Source organism: Ptiloglossa arizonensis, chromosome 5 (genome assembly GCF_051014685.1).
Source record: "Ptiloglossa arizonensis isolate GNS036 chromosome 5, iyPtiAriz1_principal, whole genome shotgun sequence".
Taxonomy (NCBI): Eukaryota; Metazoa; Arthropoda; class Insecta; order Hymenoptera; family Colletidae; genus Ptiloglossa; species Ptiloglossa arizonensis.
This window is the reverse complement of record NC_135052.1, coordinates 451,473-468,558: the sequence shown is the minus strand read 5'-3', so window position 1 is coordinate 468,558 and position 17,086 is coordinate 451,473. Positions and strand designations below refer to the sequence as shown.

General features: G+C 40.8%; 1 protein-coding gene across 1 annotated transcript in view; it reads right to left on the bottom strand.

The window, feature by feature from the left end:
- The window catches only part of LOC143146967 (uncharacterized), a 45,369-nt gene extending 29,165 nt beyond the window's left edge, over positions 1 to 16,204 (bottom strand). The window contains exons 1-3 of the mRNA XM_076311744.1: positions 16,142 to 16,204; positions 15,982 to 16,075; positions 15,061 to 15,278 (exon numbers count right to left, since the gene is read on the bottom strand). Coding sequence (XP_076167859.1) covers positions 15,061 to 15,278; positions 15,982 to 16,075; positions 16,142 to 16,204 — 375 coding nt within the window. The remainder of the gene's footprint in view (positions 1 to 15,060; positions 15,279 to 15,981; positions 16,076 to 16,141) is intronic.
- Positions 16,205 to 17,086: the final 882 nt, after the last annotated feature.

Genomic DNA, 17,086 nt, shown 5'->3' with positions numbered 1-17,086 from the left:
CGTTCAGGGACTGTACACTGGTAAATAAAACTGTCCCGAAGCCTGGTTTAGCGCCAAGCCGGTAACTCGATGAAGACATTCACGCTGACCGAGAAACTCGACACGCTTTGACTATGGAGCATCAATTCTCCTGCAAACACCGCTGAATCCTGCCCAATGAATATCCCATTGAATTCATCAACAGCCATAAATCCTCGAAACTTATCACCGCCCCTTTAACGCAACCAGTCGCAAAAAGATAGGTAACAATGTCGTCGATAAATCTCATTAATGTCTGGAAGACGTCAAGTTTAGGTGTCTTATTTCTAATCTCGAGCGTAACGATACCATCGGTCTCTGTCATCAACAACGCATTCGTCTACCCGACTACTCGAGATTCGTAACAACTTTGATCAATTACGCGTAGCCTATTTTGCGTATACTTTTTTTCAACGCGTATCACCGATACGTTCGTTCTACGCACGATCGTTGCAACACGATCACCTTGCGATAATTTTTATAATTTCATCCGTCCGATTCTACATTAACATCGTGTGCAACAAAGTGGAGGGATCTAAAATAAATCGACCAACGCGCAACGAAATGCTCGAAAGTGCACAATTAATAATTATTCAAGATTTGTATCCGTGTCTCCGAAGCAATTTTCTCGTCGATGACAGAGCAACGCTGTACCGTTTCAAAATCAAGTAACATTCTTCATCGATGTTTCTTTCGACCTGGCTATTTTTAGAACCAACGATTAATTATTATTGTCTACGATTAGAACCGATTGATAAAATATACGACCCGGTAACACCTGTGGGAATCGACGCCACGGATCGTGAATCGTTATGCAAATAAATGGCTTAAACGAAAATTCTACGATCATCGTGTGCTTGACATCTGTTAACACGCTGCTCGAAACTGATTAGGCGAGCAGGTCTCCGAGTCTGATAATACCGGAGAACAATTCGGACACCGGAGACGAAAGAAACAGTATATTTTACTCAATGTCTAACTCGTGTAGTATGTGGGAACCTTGCTGAGCAATAAAGTCAATTAACCGGACGATCGGCTAATTATTTTGACCCGTGTATACTCTTTCTCTTGTCTTCTTTGAACGTCGGAGGATGTTACATTGCTCCCAGTCCTTTTGGCGAAAAGTTAATTGAATAGAGGAGGGTAGGGATGACTTTTGTCGAGAAAAGAAGGAAACCGATGCTAATTCCTGCCAATTCGGCTAATCTAGTGACCCCCAGCGAACGTGTCAGCCAGAAATACCTGGCAGCTAGCCGACACTTGCATAAGCAGCCCGTCGGGCAAATAGTTATTGACCTTTATTACAACTAGGGTCTCGCGACAGTGACGATCACAGCGAACTGCTTTTTCACGTCGGACGTTTTTCAACAGCCAGTTTCGATCGTTTCGATCTCGTCCCCGAACTACGAAGGATCTCTTCCAAATACGAAACTGTCTTCAATCATTTTTACCACGTGAATGTACCTAATTGTAACATAGGTCGATAACTATTTATTTTTTCACGCCGGATGTTTTTCAACAGCCAACTTGGATCGTTTCGATTTTGTCCTCGAAGTACGAAGGATGTCTTCCAATAACAAAAGGATCTTGGATCATTTTTACCACGTGAATGTGCCTAATTGTAACAAAGGTCGATAACTATTTACTTTTTCACGTCGGACGTTTTTCAACAGCTAAATTGGATCGTTTCGATCTCGTCCTCGAAGTACGGAGGATGTCTTCCAATAACAGAAGGATCTTGGATAATTTTTACCACGTGAATGTGCCTAATTGTAACAAAGGTCAATAACTATTTGCTTTTTCACGTCGGACGTTTTACAACAGCCAACTTGGATCGTTTCGATCTTGTCCTCGAAGTACGAAAGATGTCTTCCAATAACAGAAGGATCTTGGATAATTTTTACCACGTGAATGTGCCTAATTGTAACAAAGGTCAATAACTATTTGCTTTTTCACGTCGGACGTTTTACAACAGCCAACTTGGATCGTTTCGATCTTGTCCTCGAAGTACGAAAGATGTCTTCCAATAACAGAAGGATCTTGGATAATTTTTACCACGTGAATGTGCCTAATTGTAACAAACGTCAATAACTATTTGCTTTTTCACGTCGGACGTTTTTCAACAGCCAACTTGGATCGTTTCGATCTCGTCCTCGAAGTACGAAAGATGTCTTCCAAATACGGAACGGTCTTGAATAATTTTTACCGCGCGAATATACCTAGTTCGTGAATATCCATTCAGGCTTCCGGTTGCCAAGTATCCGCCAAATTTCGATAAATTTAGCCCGCTTCAAGTTCTCGATCCCCGACTGTCCCTTGAATTTCTATTCCTGGCTACACGAAATATCTTCTAAATTCTGAATGCTCGTTCGAACTGTTGACCCCGAGCGTTCCTCCTCGAGTTTTCGATCCCGAAGTGTCCAACGAAGAAAGAATCATCGTAACTGTGAACCGCGTAACACCGGGACGCGTCTCGCCTATGAAATTCATATACGAGAATTCGTTCCTTTCCCCTGAAAACTCTTCACGCTAGAGAGAGTTTAATCCTCGGTATCTGAAAGCGGACTCGTTCTACCACTTTTCCCATATTTCCCCCCTCATTTACGAGCTCTTTCGAAGCATCCTTTCATCATACTTCGCTCGACGCATCCTTCTCATTCTCGCCGCAAACGTTCTCGAATACGGTGCACTTGCCGTGTTGCAGCGCCGCTCCAACTTGAATCTCGGAAAATTCGATCCCGCGGCCACCGAGTGTTTCTGCAATCTCCATTGCATCGTGCCGGTGCAGCCCTTGCACCGTTTCCTCTTTCGTGTAAATCCACGTGATCGTTGTCACGATCCACTTTCGAGTTCGTTCGCTCAGGTTACTCGAGCCGATCGACCCTCGCCTTGCAACGTCTGGGTCTTCTCGGACCCAGAGGAACTTTTTTTTTCGATCATTAATTTATCCACTACTTTCCTTGGAAATTGAGACAGATACGACGAAATAAATAATCCGATGTAGTTCAGTTTGTAAAGTTTGTAAGCGTAGGTTTGAAGGTAGAAACAAAGTTCTTGCACGAGAATAAAAATGTATAAAAACAGGATTTTTGTATCGTTAATTTATCCACTACTTTCCTTGGAAATTGAGATAGACACGACGAAATAAATAATCCGATGTAGTTCGGTTTGTAAAGTTTGTAAGCGTAGGTTTGAAGGTAGAAACAAAGTTCTTGCACGAGAATAAAAATGTATAAAAACAGGATTTTTGTATCGTTAATTTATCCACTACTTTCCTTGGAAATTGAGACAGATACGAGGAAATAAATAATCCGATGTAGTTCAGTTTGTAAAGTTTGTAAGCGTAGGTTTGAAGGTAGAAACAAAGTTCTTTCACGAGAATACAAATGTATAAAAACAGGATTTTTGTATCGTTAATTTATCCACTACTTTCCTTGGAAATTGAGATAGACACGACGAAATAAATAATCCGATGTAGTTCAGTTTGTAAAGTTTGTAAGCGTAGGTTTGAAGGTAGAAACAAAGTTTTTTCACGAGAATACAAATGTACAAAAACAGGATTTTTGTATCGTTAATTTATCCACTACTTTCCTTGGAAATTGAGATAGACACGACGAAATAAATAATCCGATGTAGTTCAGTTTGTAAAGTTTGTAAGCGTAGGTTTGAAGGTAGAAACAAAGTTTTTTCACGAGAATACAAATGTACAAAAACAGGATTTTTGTATCGTTAATTTATCCACTACTTTCCTTGGAAATTGAGACAGATACGAGGAAATAAATAATCCGATGTGGTTCAGTTTGTAAAGTTTGTAAGTGTAGGTTTGAAGGTAGAAACAAAGTTCTTGCACGAGAATACAAATGTACAAAAACAGGATTTTTGTATCGCTAATTTATCCACGACTTTTCTTAGAAATTAATCCATAACGTAAGGCGAATTTTCTTATTGTCGAAAACTCGATACATTCAGTTTCTTAATAAATTAATACGAGTAATTCGCAGCATCAGATGTTTCTTTTTAAATGTCGATATGTATTTAAACAATTATACAGGCCTTACCATACCGTGTACGCGACAATATAACCAACATACGAAAGGTACGATGAAATGAATCTTTGTTCGAAATATTCGTGGAAGCCAGGTCAAATTACGGGTCCGTTTGGACCCAGACGTGGTCGTTCGAACCTCTGGTATTGCGATGGTTGATCCGAATTAGGTTTGTTTTTCTTTTACTTGTGTTCGATAACCAATCATTTACCACTCGCGAACGGTTTGTTTACTGTTCCTTCACAACTCCCTGACTATTCCTTTACCGACCATTTGCTATTAAATTACAATTCACATTTACTGGTCATTTATCATTCGTTCGCTATTTATGTACTACTCCTTTCCTACTTATTTACTACTCAATTACTGCTCATTGCCTGCTCATTTACGACTCGTTCACCACTCGCTTGCTCGTTTATTAATTTATTTATTTATAAACAAAGGAACCCTTCGCATACACGAGGTTAACGACACATTTAATTCGACCTAGCATTCGTTATACGGTTTAGAAGCAACGCGCGATCATTCTTGTTACACGAACCGAGAACTCGAACAAAACGATCGATCTTCGAACGAAATTTAGTTTATCGGCATTTTAATAATCGTTAAACCGCACTATCTGGCGATTGGATCCGTATGATCGCACCCCGAAGTATGGATCTTTGATTCGAACGGAACAAAAAATATCCCGTTCTCAATTTTGGTGAATTTATGTCAATTTGGCCGTGAAAGCGCGTATTCGCTGTATCATGTTCTATTAAAATCACGTTACGCGTCATCCAAAGAGTTAACTTCACGAGATAATTTCGCGTTTAACACACAGGAGTTAATACTCATCGTGCTTAGCGCTAATTAAAATCAACCTAGAGCTTCCACTGCCTACCGACACCTAAAGAGTATCGTTTGATATTATTTGACACTGTCTGCGTTTCGTTGACTAACCGCAAAATATTCACTTTGAACGACCTATTGAATTGTACCGCACGAAATTGCCGGTTGAATGTCGACCGCGATTAATCAAGTAGACGTAAAGTATGTTCGTTGCGCTGTTCAGTATTCATAAAGATATTGCGCGCTTTTCATTGGATTACTCGAAATTGTTTTCGTTGTTATTTATATTTTCCACGGAAGAAAACAATACGGTACCGACGAAGGAATTGCAAATACGTTTTCCCATCAATTTAAAAGCAAGACACGGTGCAGTCGATGCATTGCATCGATGCAATGCATATTTCGATCGAGTAGAATTCATTTCTTCGAAAATCCAGTTATTTTCATTCTGACCTACGCGAACGACGATACAATTCGATACGGTCTAAGAATATTGTTACTCGTCGAAATTAGAAGGAAAAGAGACGAATTAATTTATAAATACAATTAATTCTCCGTCTGGATATTTCTCACCGGCCATCGCGAGCGAGGGGACCGTTAATGATTAAGTAATTTTGAAAATAAGTTCTAAAAAGAAATTAAAATTGATCCCTCTGGTAATTTTGATGTTAGTGTGAGGACCACCTAGCACGCCGATAAGACCGCCACGAAACCCAAACACCAAGATCACCGATAACCAAAAATCATGTATATAAGCCGCTGCCCTCTGAATAAATTAGCATTGATTGTTCAACCTTACTCGAGTGTGAATCTTTGACCGTCACCCGCTACGCACCTTTTCATTATTACGCTGGTTCGCCATTATACGTTTCTACGGAACTATCACGTTAAACAGTCACTTTCGTTAGTCGCATACTCTACGGAGATATTCAGCTAAAACCGTGAATTTCGCTATCTATTAAATTACTTTACGAAGTAAAGACTTAGTTAAGCTGCTTCACCTAAGTGATTCTGTTGCGATCCCGTGCATTTTAGTGCGTGAGTGAAAGAGTTTCTTGTGTTTATATTTTTATTCGTCGCTCCGATACGGTCCCGTGACATTAGCGTGTGCGCGATCGAGACCTCGTTAAAAGTGCTCGTCCGTCGAATCGTCACTGCTTCTACCAGTCGCTGTTTCGCGGCGAAATCCTGTTCTTTGTCGCTCGACGATAAAACCGATCGAGAGACACTGTTTCGTTTAAGCCCGACAGACGTCGTAACGCGGAGAAATTTAATGCTCGAGCCACGGGATCGCTTTTTCGAAACACACTCGGGGCCACCTTCGAACGTTTCGTTTCATCGTTACGCAAACAACGACGAAAATTACAGCGCGCACACGACCGGCAAACTTATTCGCGTCGTTCGCCGGAATTTCGCGCGATCTACCAACGAAACTTGCCGCTTCATTTCGCAGAGTGATCGCTCGTCGAAAAGAAAAATCAATTCGATCGATATACGCGAATAATCACAAACGCGTGACACAAATTCGGTAATTGTATCGTTCGGTGTCGGAGTTCGAAATGTGAAAATATTAGGTGGACCGGAAAGTAATGTCGTTTCTGCGCATGTCACTATTTGATTGTCATTTGTCAGCTCATTGTGTACATTAAAGTCGTAGCAAAGACATTCTGAGGTTATAGTGACTTGTTTAGTTGTAAATAATTAAATTTAAAATTTTTCTTTACAATTTTGGATGAAATGGCCAGCCAAATACCAGAAGAGGTACATATCCGGCATTGAATGCTTTTTGAGTTTCGCAAGGGTAGTAACGCAACAGTTGCTACCAAAAACATTTGCGATGTTTATCCAAATGCATTAGACGTTCGTAAATGCCAAAGGTGGTTTTCCAAGTTCAAATCCGGTAATTTTGATCTTTCCGACTCGTATCGATCAGGAAGACCAACAACGTTAGACAATGACGTGTTAAGTGCGGAAGTGGAAGCAAATCCGTGTCAGACAATCGAGGAATTGTCAAACAGTCTTAACGAACCTTGGTCGACCATCCAAGAACATTTGCAGCAGATTGGGAAAGTAAGCAGAGCAGGTATTTGGGTCCCGCATAATCTGTCCGAAGAGAACAAGGCTAACCGATCCACCACATGCAACTTATTGCTTCAACGGCACAATACAGAAGCGTTTTTTGATCGCTTGATCACCGGAGATGAAAAGTGGGTTCTTTATGATAATCCAAAACGCAAAAGGCAGTGGCTCTCTCCAAATGAATCGCCACAAAGTACTGCTAAGCCAGGTTTACACCCCAAAAAGGCCCTTTTGTGTGTTTGGTGGAGTATTCGCGGCGTTGTTCATTTTGAAGTGCTGAAACCTGGACAGACTGTGAATGCAGACCTTTACTGTGAACAATTAGATCGTGTAAATAAATCTTTAATTGAAAAGTGGCCAGCGATTGTCAACAGAAAAGGCGTTATTCTGCAACACGATAATGCAAGACCGCACTGCGCAAGACGAACCTTGGCAAAAATTAATGAATTGGGGTGGGAGGTACTGCCTCACCCACCATACTCGCCCGATGTTGCACCATCGGATTTCCATTTATTCCGATCGCTTCAACACTTTCTAAGTGGCAAAAGATTTGCAAATTTGGATGATATTCAAAATGCCATCTCTGTATATTTTGCTCAAAAACCAATTGATTCTTATCGATCCGGCATTGAAAATTTGCACACTAGATGGCAAAAGGTTGTTGATAATGAGGGTGATTATATCATTGATTAAAAATAAAAACTCGTTAAAAATTTATGTGTTTGAATTTAATGTAAGGAAACGACATTACTTTCCGGTCCCCCTAATAATATAGTTTTCCAAGCGTAAGTGTAATTGACAAACTTATTCGCGTCGTTCGCCGGAATTTCGCGCGATCTACCAACGAAACTTGCCGCTTCATTTCGCAGAGTGATCGCTCGTCGAAAAGAAAAATCAATTCGATCGAAATACGCGAATAATCACAAACGCGTGACACAAATTCGGTAATTGTATCGTTCGGTGTCGGAGTTCGAAATGTGAAAATAATATAGTTTTCCAAGCGTAAGTGTAATTGAAAACTACGGAATCGATAGCGAACGTGAAACTTAATGCAGTAGTAAAATACGACGTAGAATAGTTTACGTCGATGCAATTGACAAGGAATTCATAAAGGGTTGTTCTATGAAATGGAAATGGTGTTTGTAGGTTGCAGTTCACGGGAAAACTTTGTACAATGTTCAGTGTATTTCGATTACCTTGTATCCGAGTATTCGGATTATCTCGGTGTTAAATTTTCTTGCATTTAACGAAGAAGGAACATTTTTCTTAAATAACAGTTTCGGGTAGTGAAAACCATGGACGAAAATAAAAGGTGTTTTAAAATAATATTGGTAGTTGGACGCATCGTTGAAATTTTACTTTACGGTATATCGGGTGCAGTAAACAACCCACGATATCTTGAAATATGTATTTTATATATTTTGTTAAACTCCATTTTATTGTTTTACAATGGAAATCGACTTAAGTCGTTTCTTGTGATAAAAAATGGCAGAATTATCGACCGATATTATCTCGTGCGACGGAATAGCGCGAATTTGAAATATATTTACCAAAATTAAACGAGGCAATATATTAGCCCAATACCTCGGGGGTTAAACTTAACCGCATCAATTTTGCAATCCTCGTCACTTTATATTGAACACCGTTGCGCTGTCCGACGTAGATTAAATATATCGCTATCGATCGATTGTCCACTAGCGTTGACAAAGTACGTGACAGATTGTAAATTTCGAAAATGAAACATTACCGAACTACATTGCACGTGTATCAGTAATCAAGAAATATTTAATAATTATAACGTACCAGATTCATGTAAGACGAAATAAACGATAAATCCATTATTTATCCAAATTTTTTACTTCGACTGTTTTCACACATCGAAATTAATTTGAACAGAATAACAATACGTTCGTCGAACAATCTAACTCGCGGATGTATTAATTTTCAATTTCATATATATATATCTTGTTTATAAATATTACCAATCGTGATAACACATTGATTGTACCGTCTGTTGTTAATCGATTCGTTTAAATAACATCGAGAAAATATTTTAATTCCCCTTCAAGTTTCGTAATATTAATTTATACGTAACGATTTCGGTATCACAATCGGCGAAGCTTTCGTCGCGAATATTTGTTCGCTAACAGTATTTCAATATTGATATTGCGAGTATACATTAGCTTTGGGAATTTTTTAAGCGTTCATATGAATACGAAGAGGATCGTCTGTATCGTTCGAAACGATAAGTACCGGTTACGACCAACTTGTTCTTACGATCAAACGAAACAACGAATTGTACTTTTTTGTTCGCACGAGTGTTCGGAACAAAAAAAAAAATACACACTCCGGTTGGTTTATTTGAGTTCGAACAGAGCGTAGACCGAGACGGGTACGGTGATCGTTTAAACGAAAAATTGTTTAAGAGTCGATCCGATTCGTCGAGTCAGTGGGTTAAACGTCAAAGAAACACGGCCTGAATTCGCGATCGGTTTTAGAGAGCGCAATAAAAGAAAGTTTGTTTGTGCCACGGCGTACGGAATAATTAAGCTTGCACACTGCCCGTGGATCTCGAATATTATCGAACGCTCGCTTTCGTAGCTTTCCACGCGCGGAAACACGCTCGAAGTAAATGCACCGTGACGATAAAATTGCTCCTTATCGGTTCGATGGCCCGACGCTGTGAAAAATTCTACGTTCCAGGGAATTCCTCCGATGAAATTTTCAATCGGGAAATTTCTGTTGCGTTTACGCTCGTACCGCGAATTTTTCATCAGAACGAAAATTAATTCTTATCGCTGCGAAATATTTACACCGATCGTGCAACGTCGCGTTCAATTCTTACAAATTACAGACACGGTACGACCGTATTTCGATTTTTTAATCAACCTCGGGAAAAGAAACAATTTACCTGACGAAAAATAGCGCAAACGTTCCGGAGAAAAATTCATCTTTTTCCCATAAATAAGTAGCGATCGTGGTTCAAGGTCGTTTGAAAATTAATACATCCGCGAGTTAGATCGTTCGATGAACGTATCGTTATTCCGTTCAAATTAATTTCGATGACCTTGAAAACTCGTAACGCACGACCTTGGACGAATTTTCGATCAGATAAAGACCGTACAAACGTTATTTTCGACAGACGTTAATTCCGAAATTAATTGATAAAATTCTAATTCAATGAGACGAGAGAATCATTCGAGTTAGAGATCTCTGAATAAATGTAAGTGGAAATTAAATTATGAAGAAAACTACCCAATAATATCTATCAAAGCTTCGAACATGAAATCAATTTTCCACGAGTTTTCATATCTTTCAAACATCTAAAATTCTCTCGATTATGTAGCCAAATTCACCGAGAAACATTTTCCAAATTTTTCGATCCAGTTTTATTTGACTCCGACTTTCGTTCGGCCATAAACTTATCGTTCTTTCGCACATCTTTTTTTCCGGCTGGCATAAAATCCGAGCAGTTTTATTACACGGTTGTAAACGAAGCTAACACACCGAGTGTCCGAGAACTAAACATAAAACAACGAGATAATTAACATAGCCTATTTCGATTGAAATGCCTTGTCTAATAAAATATCCGAATGGCATAATTTCGACAATTTTCACGCACTTTAACCGATTTATTTAGATAGGTTTCTTTTTACACACACCTTTCTGTGATAATTATACCGAATATTTTAGTATTCTACTAGTTTCTCCTTAATTAAAGCTCAATTAAGTTTAAATTGTAATTTACGCTTTTCCCGCGCTTCATTTACACGTATTACTTTATACGCGTAATGCATTACTTTTCTCGGTAATTTTACTCGTGTTCGAAATATCCATTGTTAATAAACCAAATATCGAATAGTACCTCTGTGTATTACCGAGCTAACATAATCAAAAAATGTTCAGTTATTGGCCACTATACGATCAACGTACTATAAAAACCTATATTTTTTACGAAACTGCATTTTACGACTGAATTGCATCGATATAGTGTCTAATTTTAACTAACTGCACGAATACTTCAAAAAGGTACGTTAAACAAAAAATGGATACCTCGACTGGTGTAATATAATTATATTTAATTATTCGTTATAAAATAAATACGTGCACGAATACTTTTAAAAGTTCGTTAAACAAAAAATGGATACCTCGATTGATGTAATATAATTATGTTTAATTATTTTGTGTAAAATAAAAGCGTGCACGAATACTTTTAAAAGTACATTAAACAAAAAATGGATACCTCGACTGGTGTAATATAATTATATTTAATTATTCGTTATAAAATAAATACGTGCACGAATACTTTTAAAAGTACGTTAAACAAAAAATAGATACCTCGATTGATGTAACATAATTATATTTAATTATTTTGTATAAAATAAAAGCGTGCACGAATACTTTTAAAAGTTCGTTAAACAAAAAATGGATACCTTGATTGATATAACATAATTATGTTTAATTATTTGTTATAAAATAAATACGTGCACGAATACTTTTAAAAGTTCGTTAAACAAAAGATGGATACCTCGACTGGTGTAACATAATTGTGTTTAATCATTTTTATAAAATAAACGCGTGCACGAATATTTTTAAAAGTATTGGATTGTTCGGAAAGTAGTTTCGTTTTTTTTTTGCTGAAAATAAAACATGATTTTTTTAGAGCGTATAAACATTTCATTAAATTATATATTCTCCATTTTGGGAAACGAAATGACTTTCCGAACAACCCAATACGTTGAACGAAAAGTGAACGCCTCGACTGGTGTAACATAATTGTGTTTAATTATTTTTGATAAAATACGAAAGGAAAAATAACGAGCAAGTAACCAGGGTCAAGCATGCCGGTTTGCTCGGTGGTACTGGGCCCGTTACTGGTTTCGGGAAGTATGACCCAGTGCGCGTTGTTTCGTACATCAGAATTCGCGTCAGAGGGGATGCCCCGTCTCGAATTTGGCGCGAGCATCGTCGCTCGAGCGTTCCCCGAGCGGCTGGTGGAACTCGCGCTGAAAACGGTCGAACGACCGTGCAACCTGTCGTGGAATATCGTAATCTCTCGTAACCGGGAGACTGGACGTTTCACCGAGAAGCTGTCGGTCAAAACACTCGTGAAATTGGGACGCGCGCCTATTTTTCGTGGGTGACGCAATCGGTATGCGCCGCGGGTGCATCTCGGGCGAGCCGATGCTTTCCGTTCGCTCAGTACACCGAGCACCGGGTCAGGCCGCCGAACATTCAATTTTATCGTGTCGCGCGTTCATCCCGATAAGCCTCGACGAAAACAATGGGCCGCGCGGATCGAGAGGGAAATCGGACGGACTCGCGACATTTCGCTGCGTTTCGCCTGCGAAATGAGTGTACCGTTGACCCGGCCGTGAGAGACGATGTTGCAACCGACGATTTAAATTTACACGAGCGTGCGCGAGCGCGAGCGCGAACGCGTCCGCGCTGGCTACGCGGACAGTAAAAACAATCAGTTGGCTCTGTTCAAACAAGCCCCGGAGACTTCTTGCGGAAACGAGAAATTTTCTTTCCGCCCCGTACACGCTGTGAATATTTTCACGAGCGAGTTTTAACTTTCCGGGGTTTTCGTACGCGTTTTGAAACGGGACGTGAAAACAGTAGGGCGTAAAAGCATCGATGCACGGCACGAGTCGCAGTGTTCTTTTTCCTTATCAGAAACCGATATCCACGGTCTATTACTCGCTCGTTCGAAAGATAATTATAATTATAAGATTACACCGTAACGACGGTTCGACCATGGATGCGTTAACCTTCCACGGGTATAGAAGTAACGTCATCGTAAGTTCGATGAAAGTCTGAAAGAGAGAACGAGCAGCTGCGTATTGTTACGAACCTAACCTATAACTTTTACCGTATCGCGCGTCCGCGATCGTCTAACCTTGTCCCGCGAGAGTAAATAACTCGCGGTAGGTCCGTACCGCTCGACGCAATTAACCCGCGAAGTAGCCCATGAATCTTTCTTCGGCTTCGATATTTTCCATCTAGAATTCACCGGGTCCGTGAAACCGTGATTTAACGGGCGATGTTTCCGACGCTGTATGCGGGAGCAAGACGAACGTCGCGTTTTAAAAGGATCCCGACGAACGAGGTGTAATCCCTTCGGCAAAGATCTGCTCGCAAATGCCTCGGTGGCCTGGTTAAAAATGCATTCTGTACGAGAAGGGTTTCCTCGTCCCGGAAGGGGAATAAGGAATACCATGCACGGATTCAGCCAATAAGCAGCGGGGTCGGTAACATAGGGAACCTGACGACTCCGGTCGGTCAAGCAGCGTGAATCGCGCGACGAACTCGAAATCGAGGCGGCTATCGATTCCAGCGGAAAAGTAAAAACACGAAAGAAAAGTCCCGCTGTCGGTTAGATAATGACGGGTCACCGGGTCATCGTTGTCTTCCGACAACGGCCCTCTCGTTTTACTCCATGGAATAACGGGCGTACATCGTGGTTCGCTCGTATATTCCTGGAGATGGGTCGTTGCTTCTGTTATTTAACATGATTGCCGCTGCACTGTAATCCGATTCCACTGCGCACGCGCGGGCGCATGCGCAGCGAGCAGAACCGGTTTCGATGCATAGAACGAGGAACGACGATACTTCTTTGACAAATGTCACATTCTCCATTACAGTATTTCTTTTTTTTTTTTCCTTCCTTTTTTTCCTCTCTCTTTCCTCCTTTCTACGTTAAGAACAAATACCGTCGATTGAATGTTTTCCGTGTTTGTATACTCAGTTGCGTGCCGCGAAAGAGAAAAAGAAACGAGCGTTAATAGGTGGAGACGCGAATGCTGATAATTCGAAAAAATATGGACGAATAAGAGCACTCGTCGCTTGACGTGCTCCTCGGTTGGATTCTCTTTGAAATTAACGAAGCGTATTGTTTATTCGCGTCGATGCACCAAGACGAAATGAGTTTCAAAGGCTATATAATATCAGAGACGAATAATTACGAAGGAATAATTCGTTTGCGATGGTCGTTGGGATTTAACATGAAACGACGATCGTACGATTAATGTAACCTCGGAAGGTTGCGCGTTACAAATATTAAACGATCGATAAGTAATTCATTGACCTACAATTATCATTGAAAAGGTAAAGATTGTTTCTCAGAATGCGGAATACGATTAAGTACGAAAAAAAAAAAAACAAAATTAGGTTTCCAGTGCTCCAGATACATAAAACGTAATAAGACGACGGCCTTTCCACTTCGTGGACGATTATTCCGATTTCATTTACATTTACGATTTCGCGTTTCGTGAAACCGCATTGAGCCAGACCTGACCTAGTTACGAGTTGAACAAACATTGCTCGACTTTGAAATATCGCCGCGCAACCTTCCGACTTGCTACTTTTTTCCGAGAAAATGGCCCGAGAAATTCTTTCGTTGTTACAAATCTTCATCGTACAATTACTGCGTTGTCGATCGAATTACTTTATCGGATGCTAGTCGATCCTGAACCGCGTCACTTTGGAAACGACCGCCTCCACGATCATCGCCAAACGAAGAACAAACTTTTTTACCTCGTGGAATCTCTTGGCCTCGGTCGAGACACGGTTACGAGGAACAGTAACGATATTTTAGAAAGTGAAACAAGCGAAAATCCTTTCGTTACAAGTTTCTCAACCTTGCGACAAACTCCGTCGAGTCGATTGTAAAAAGATCCTGAATAACGATCGTGTACCCGAATTCCAAGAAGAAGATTTCCCTAACGAGTATTTCTAAAAAAAAAAAAAAAAATCGAAAACAAAAAAAAACGATAATAAATAATTCAATTTGATAAATAAATTTAAAAAGTCGCGGCGAGTTGTTGGAAATTTTTGTAAAAAAAAAAAAAAAAAAATTCCATCCGCGCGTCGACGAAGCGCGTGAGTTTTAATACGGGAAGACATCTGCGGCCGATCGACATCAATAATCGAGGATACTGTCTGTGTCTGCTCGGTGAAAAAAGCCTTTGAATATTCGCCGACGAAAGAAACGAAGAGAAGAAAAGGAATAAAAGTTGCAACGGTCACGGTGTCGAAATTGGGAACGCTAAAGGCAGTTTTTTAAGACGGCGTCGGGACTTACGTAACCGCGGCTCTGTTCTTGTACCCAAAGGCAGCCACCGCGGGTAAAACGCGAGCGACAGGTGCTTATCTTCGGCCCATTCTCGTAGCGCGACGACGACATTGGAGGCCGTGGATGTGCACCGTGATAATGCACGCTCTTATCGGTCTCCGAAGAATCGTACGCTCTCCGTGGCCGTGCCTCCTTATCGAGCGCTATCGACGTTACATCGGATAAAACTGCGACGGCGGCTCGACCGACGCCACAACTCACTCGAACGTTTAAAAAGAAATACGCAAAGAGAGAGAGAGAGAGAGAGAGAAAAGAAAAAAAAAACTCGTAGCTCGCTATATCCGCGAGACGCCAGAGACCCCACGAGTGCAGTGGAAACAATCGTTTCCCTCGCTTTTTTTCCCGCCCGAAACCTTCTATTCGACGATCGGATTTAACGGATAGAACAATCGAACCTTTAACGACGACTTATCGAACAATCGTCTTCGTAAAAAATCATACTTCGTTCCGTACGCACCGTAAAAACTCGATTCGAGAGTACTCGTGCGTCGGAGGAGGTTAGGTTCGGTAGTTGGTAACGTTAATTCGTGCCTCTACTATCGGTTCTAAAAACAGCGGTCCGTAGAAAATGGTATTTAATTTTTCTCGGACGAGAAAAGGGTTCGCTTCGTTGCGAAAGGTCAGTTTCGCGTATTTCCTATCGATGCTGATATCTTGTAACGGTAAACGGTGTAACCGTGTAACGCTTTTTGTTAACGATAAATATCTCGAAATGTCGCGACCGAACGTCGTAAACGCGAACGAAACCGCCGAACGTTGAATAATCCAACGAAACTTGAACGATTCAAATCCCCCCGCTCTTTCCGTAAACTCGTAAAAAAAAAGAAAATAAGGAAAATATCAACTCGGCAAAATTTTCCTCGGCGGTACACTTCGATCCAACCGGGAGATTTATCCGGGCAAACGTCAAACCACCGTTTTCAATCTCGAACTTGGTTGGATTCGTTTCAATCAGCAACGATATCTAAAGATTTAAATTTCCAAGTGGCTGCGGCCAATCGTTAAATTTGAATTTGTAATAAGAACAGACTCGTTGCGAGGGACACTTCCACGGCGACAAGTCGTCACGTAGCCCCAACGACGACGAGCTCATTGTACGAATACCGCTGTTTTTGTGCCCGTTATCACTCCCTTTCTCTCCGAGTCTCCGGAGAGATTGGTTTCGAATGAAAAAAAAGAAGGAAATCGCTACGAAACATCGGGACCGCGACACGAGCAAAGGCTACTCGTGGCTCGAGGCTCGAATCTCGTCTTGTTTACACTCCAACTACCTCCGAGTAAACACGAAGGCACTGACCACGGCAAAAAAACACGCCAGGGTGACTCGAGTTCAAATATGTGACACACTGTCGACCGAGAGTTTCGATCACGAAACCGAGTAACGGCCGTTCGAAACTACGCTGCGAGGAATTTACATTGTTTATGGACGTTGTCATGGTCACTCGCGAACCTATCGCGCGTCTAATTTGGACGAAACAGATATTTTTAGAACGTATTCTATTCCTGATTCGTTTCCCGCTATTAATGGTAGACGAGATAGGCTTCCGATATATTTACTCGACGAATATTTATCAAGTTTACGACTCATTATGAAAGTGTACGAAAGTATGGCGATACAGAACTCACACCGACTCGAACCTCCGATAGAAATCTACACCGAATATTTACGTTCGATTGATAAAACGTCGAAAATACGACGTCGAATGTTCGTAAATTTTGACCCAGAGCACAACACGTACGTCACTATATACTTTCGATCGGATACGAATAACGCGAGACATCTTCGCGTACGTTGCATTGAAATTATTTCGTCTATGGTCGTTGTCATAGTCGCTTGCGAACCAATCGCGGGCCTAGATTGGACGGAACGGATATTTTTAGAACGTATTCTATTTCCAACACGTTTTCCGCTATTAATCGTGGTCCGAGGTAGGCTCGTGATAGTTTTACGCGAGTAATATTTATCACGTTTACG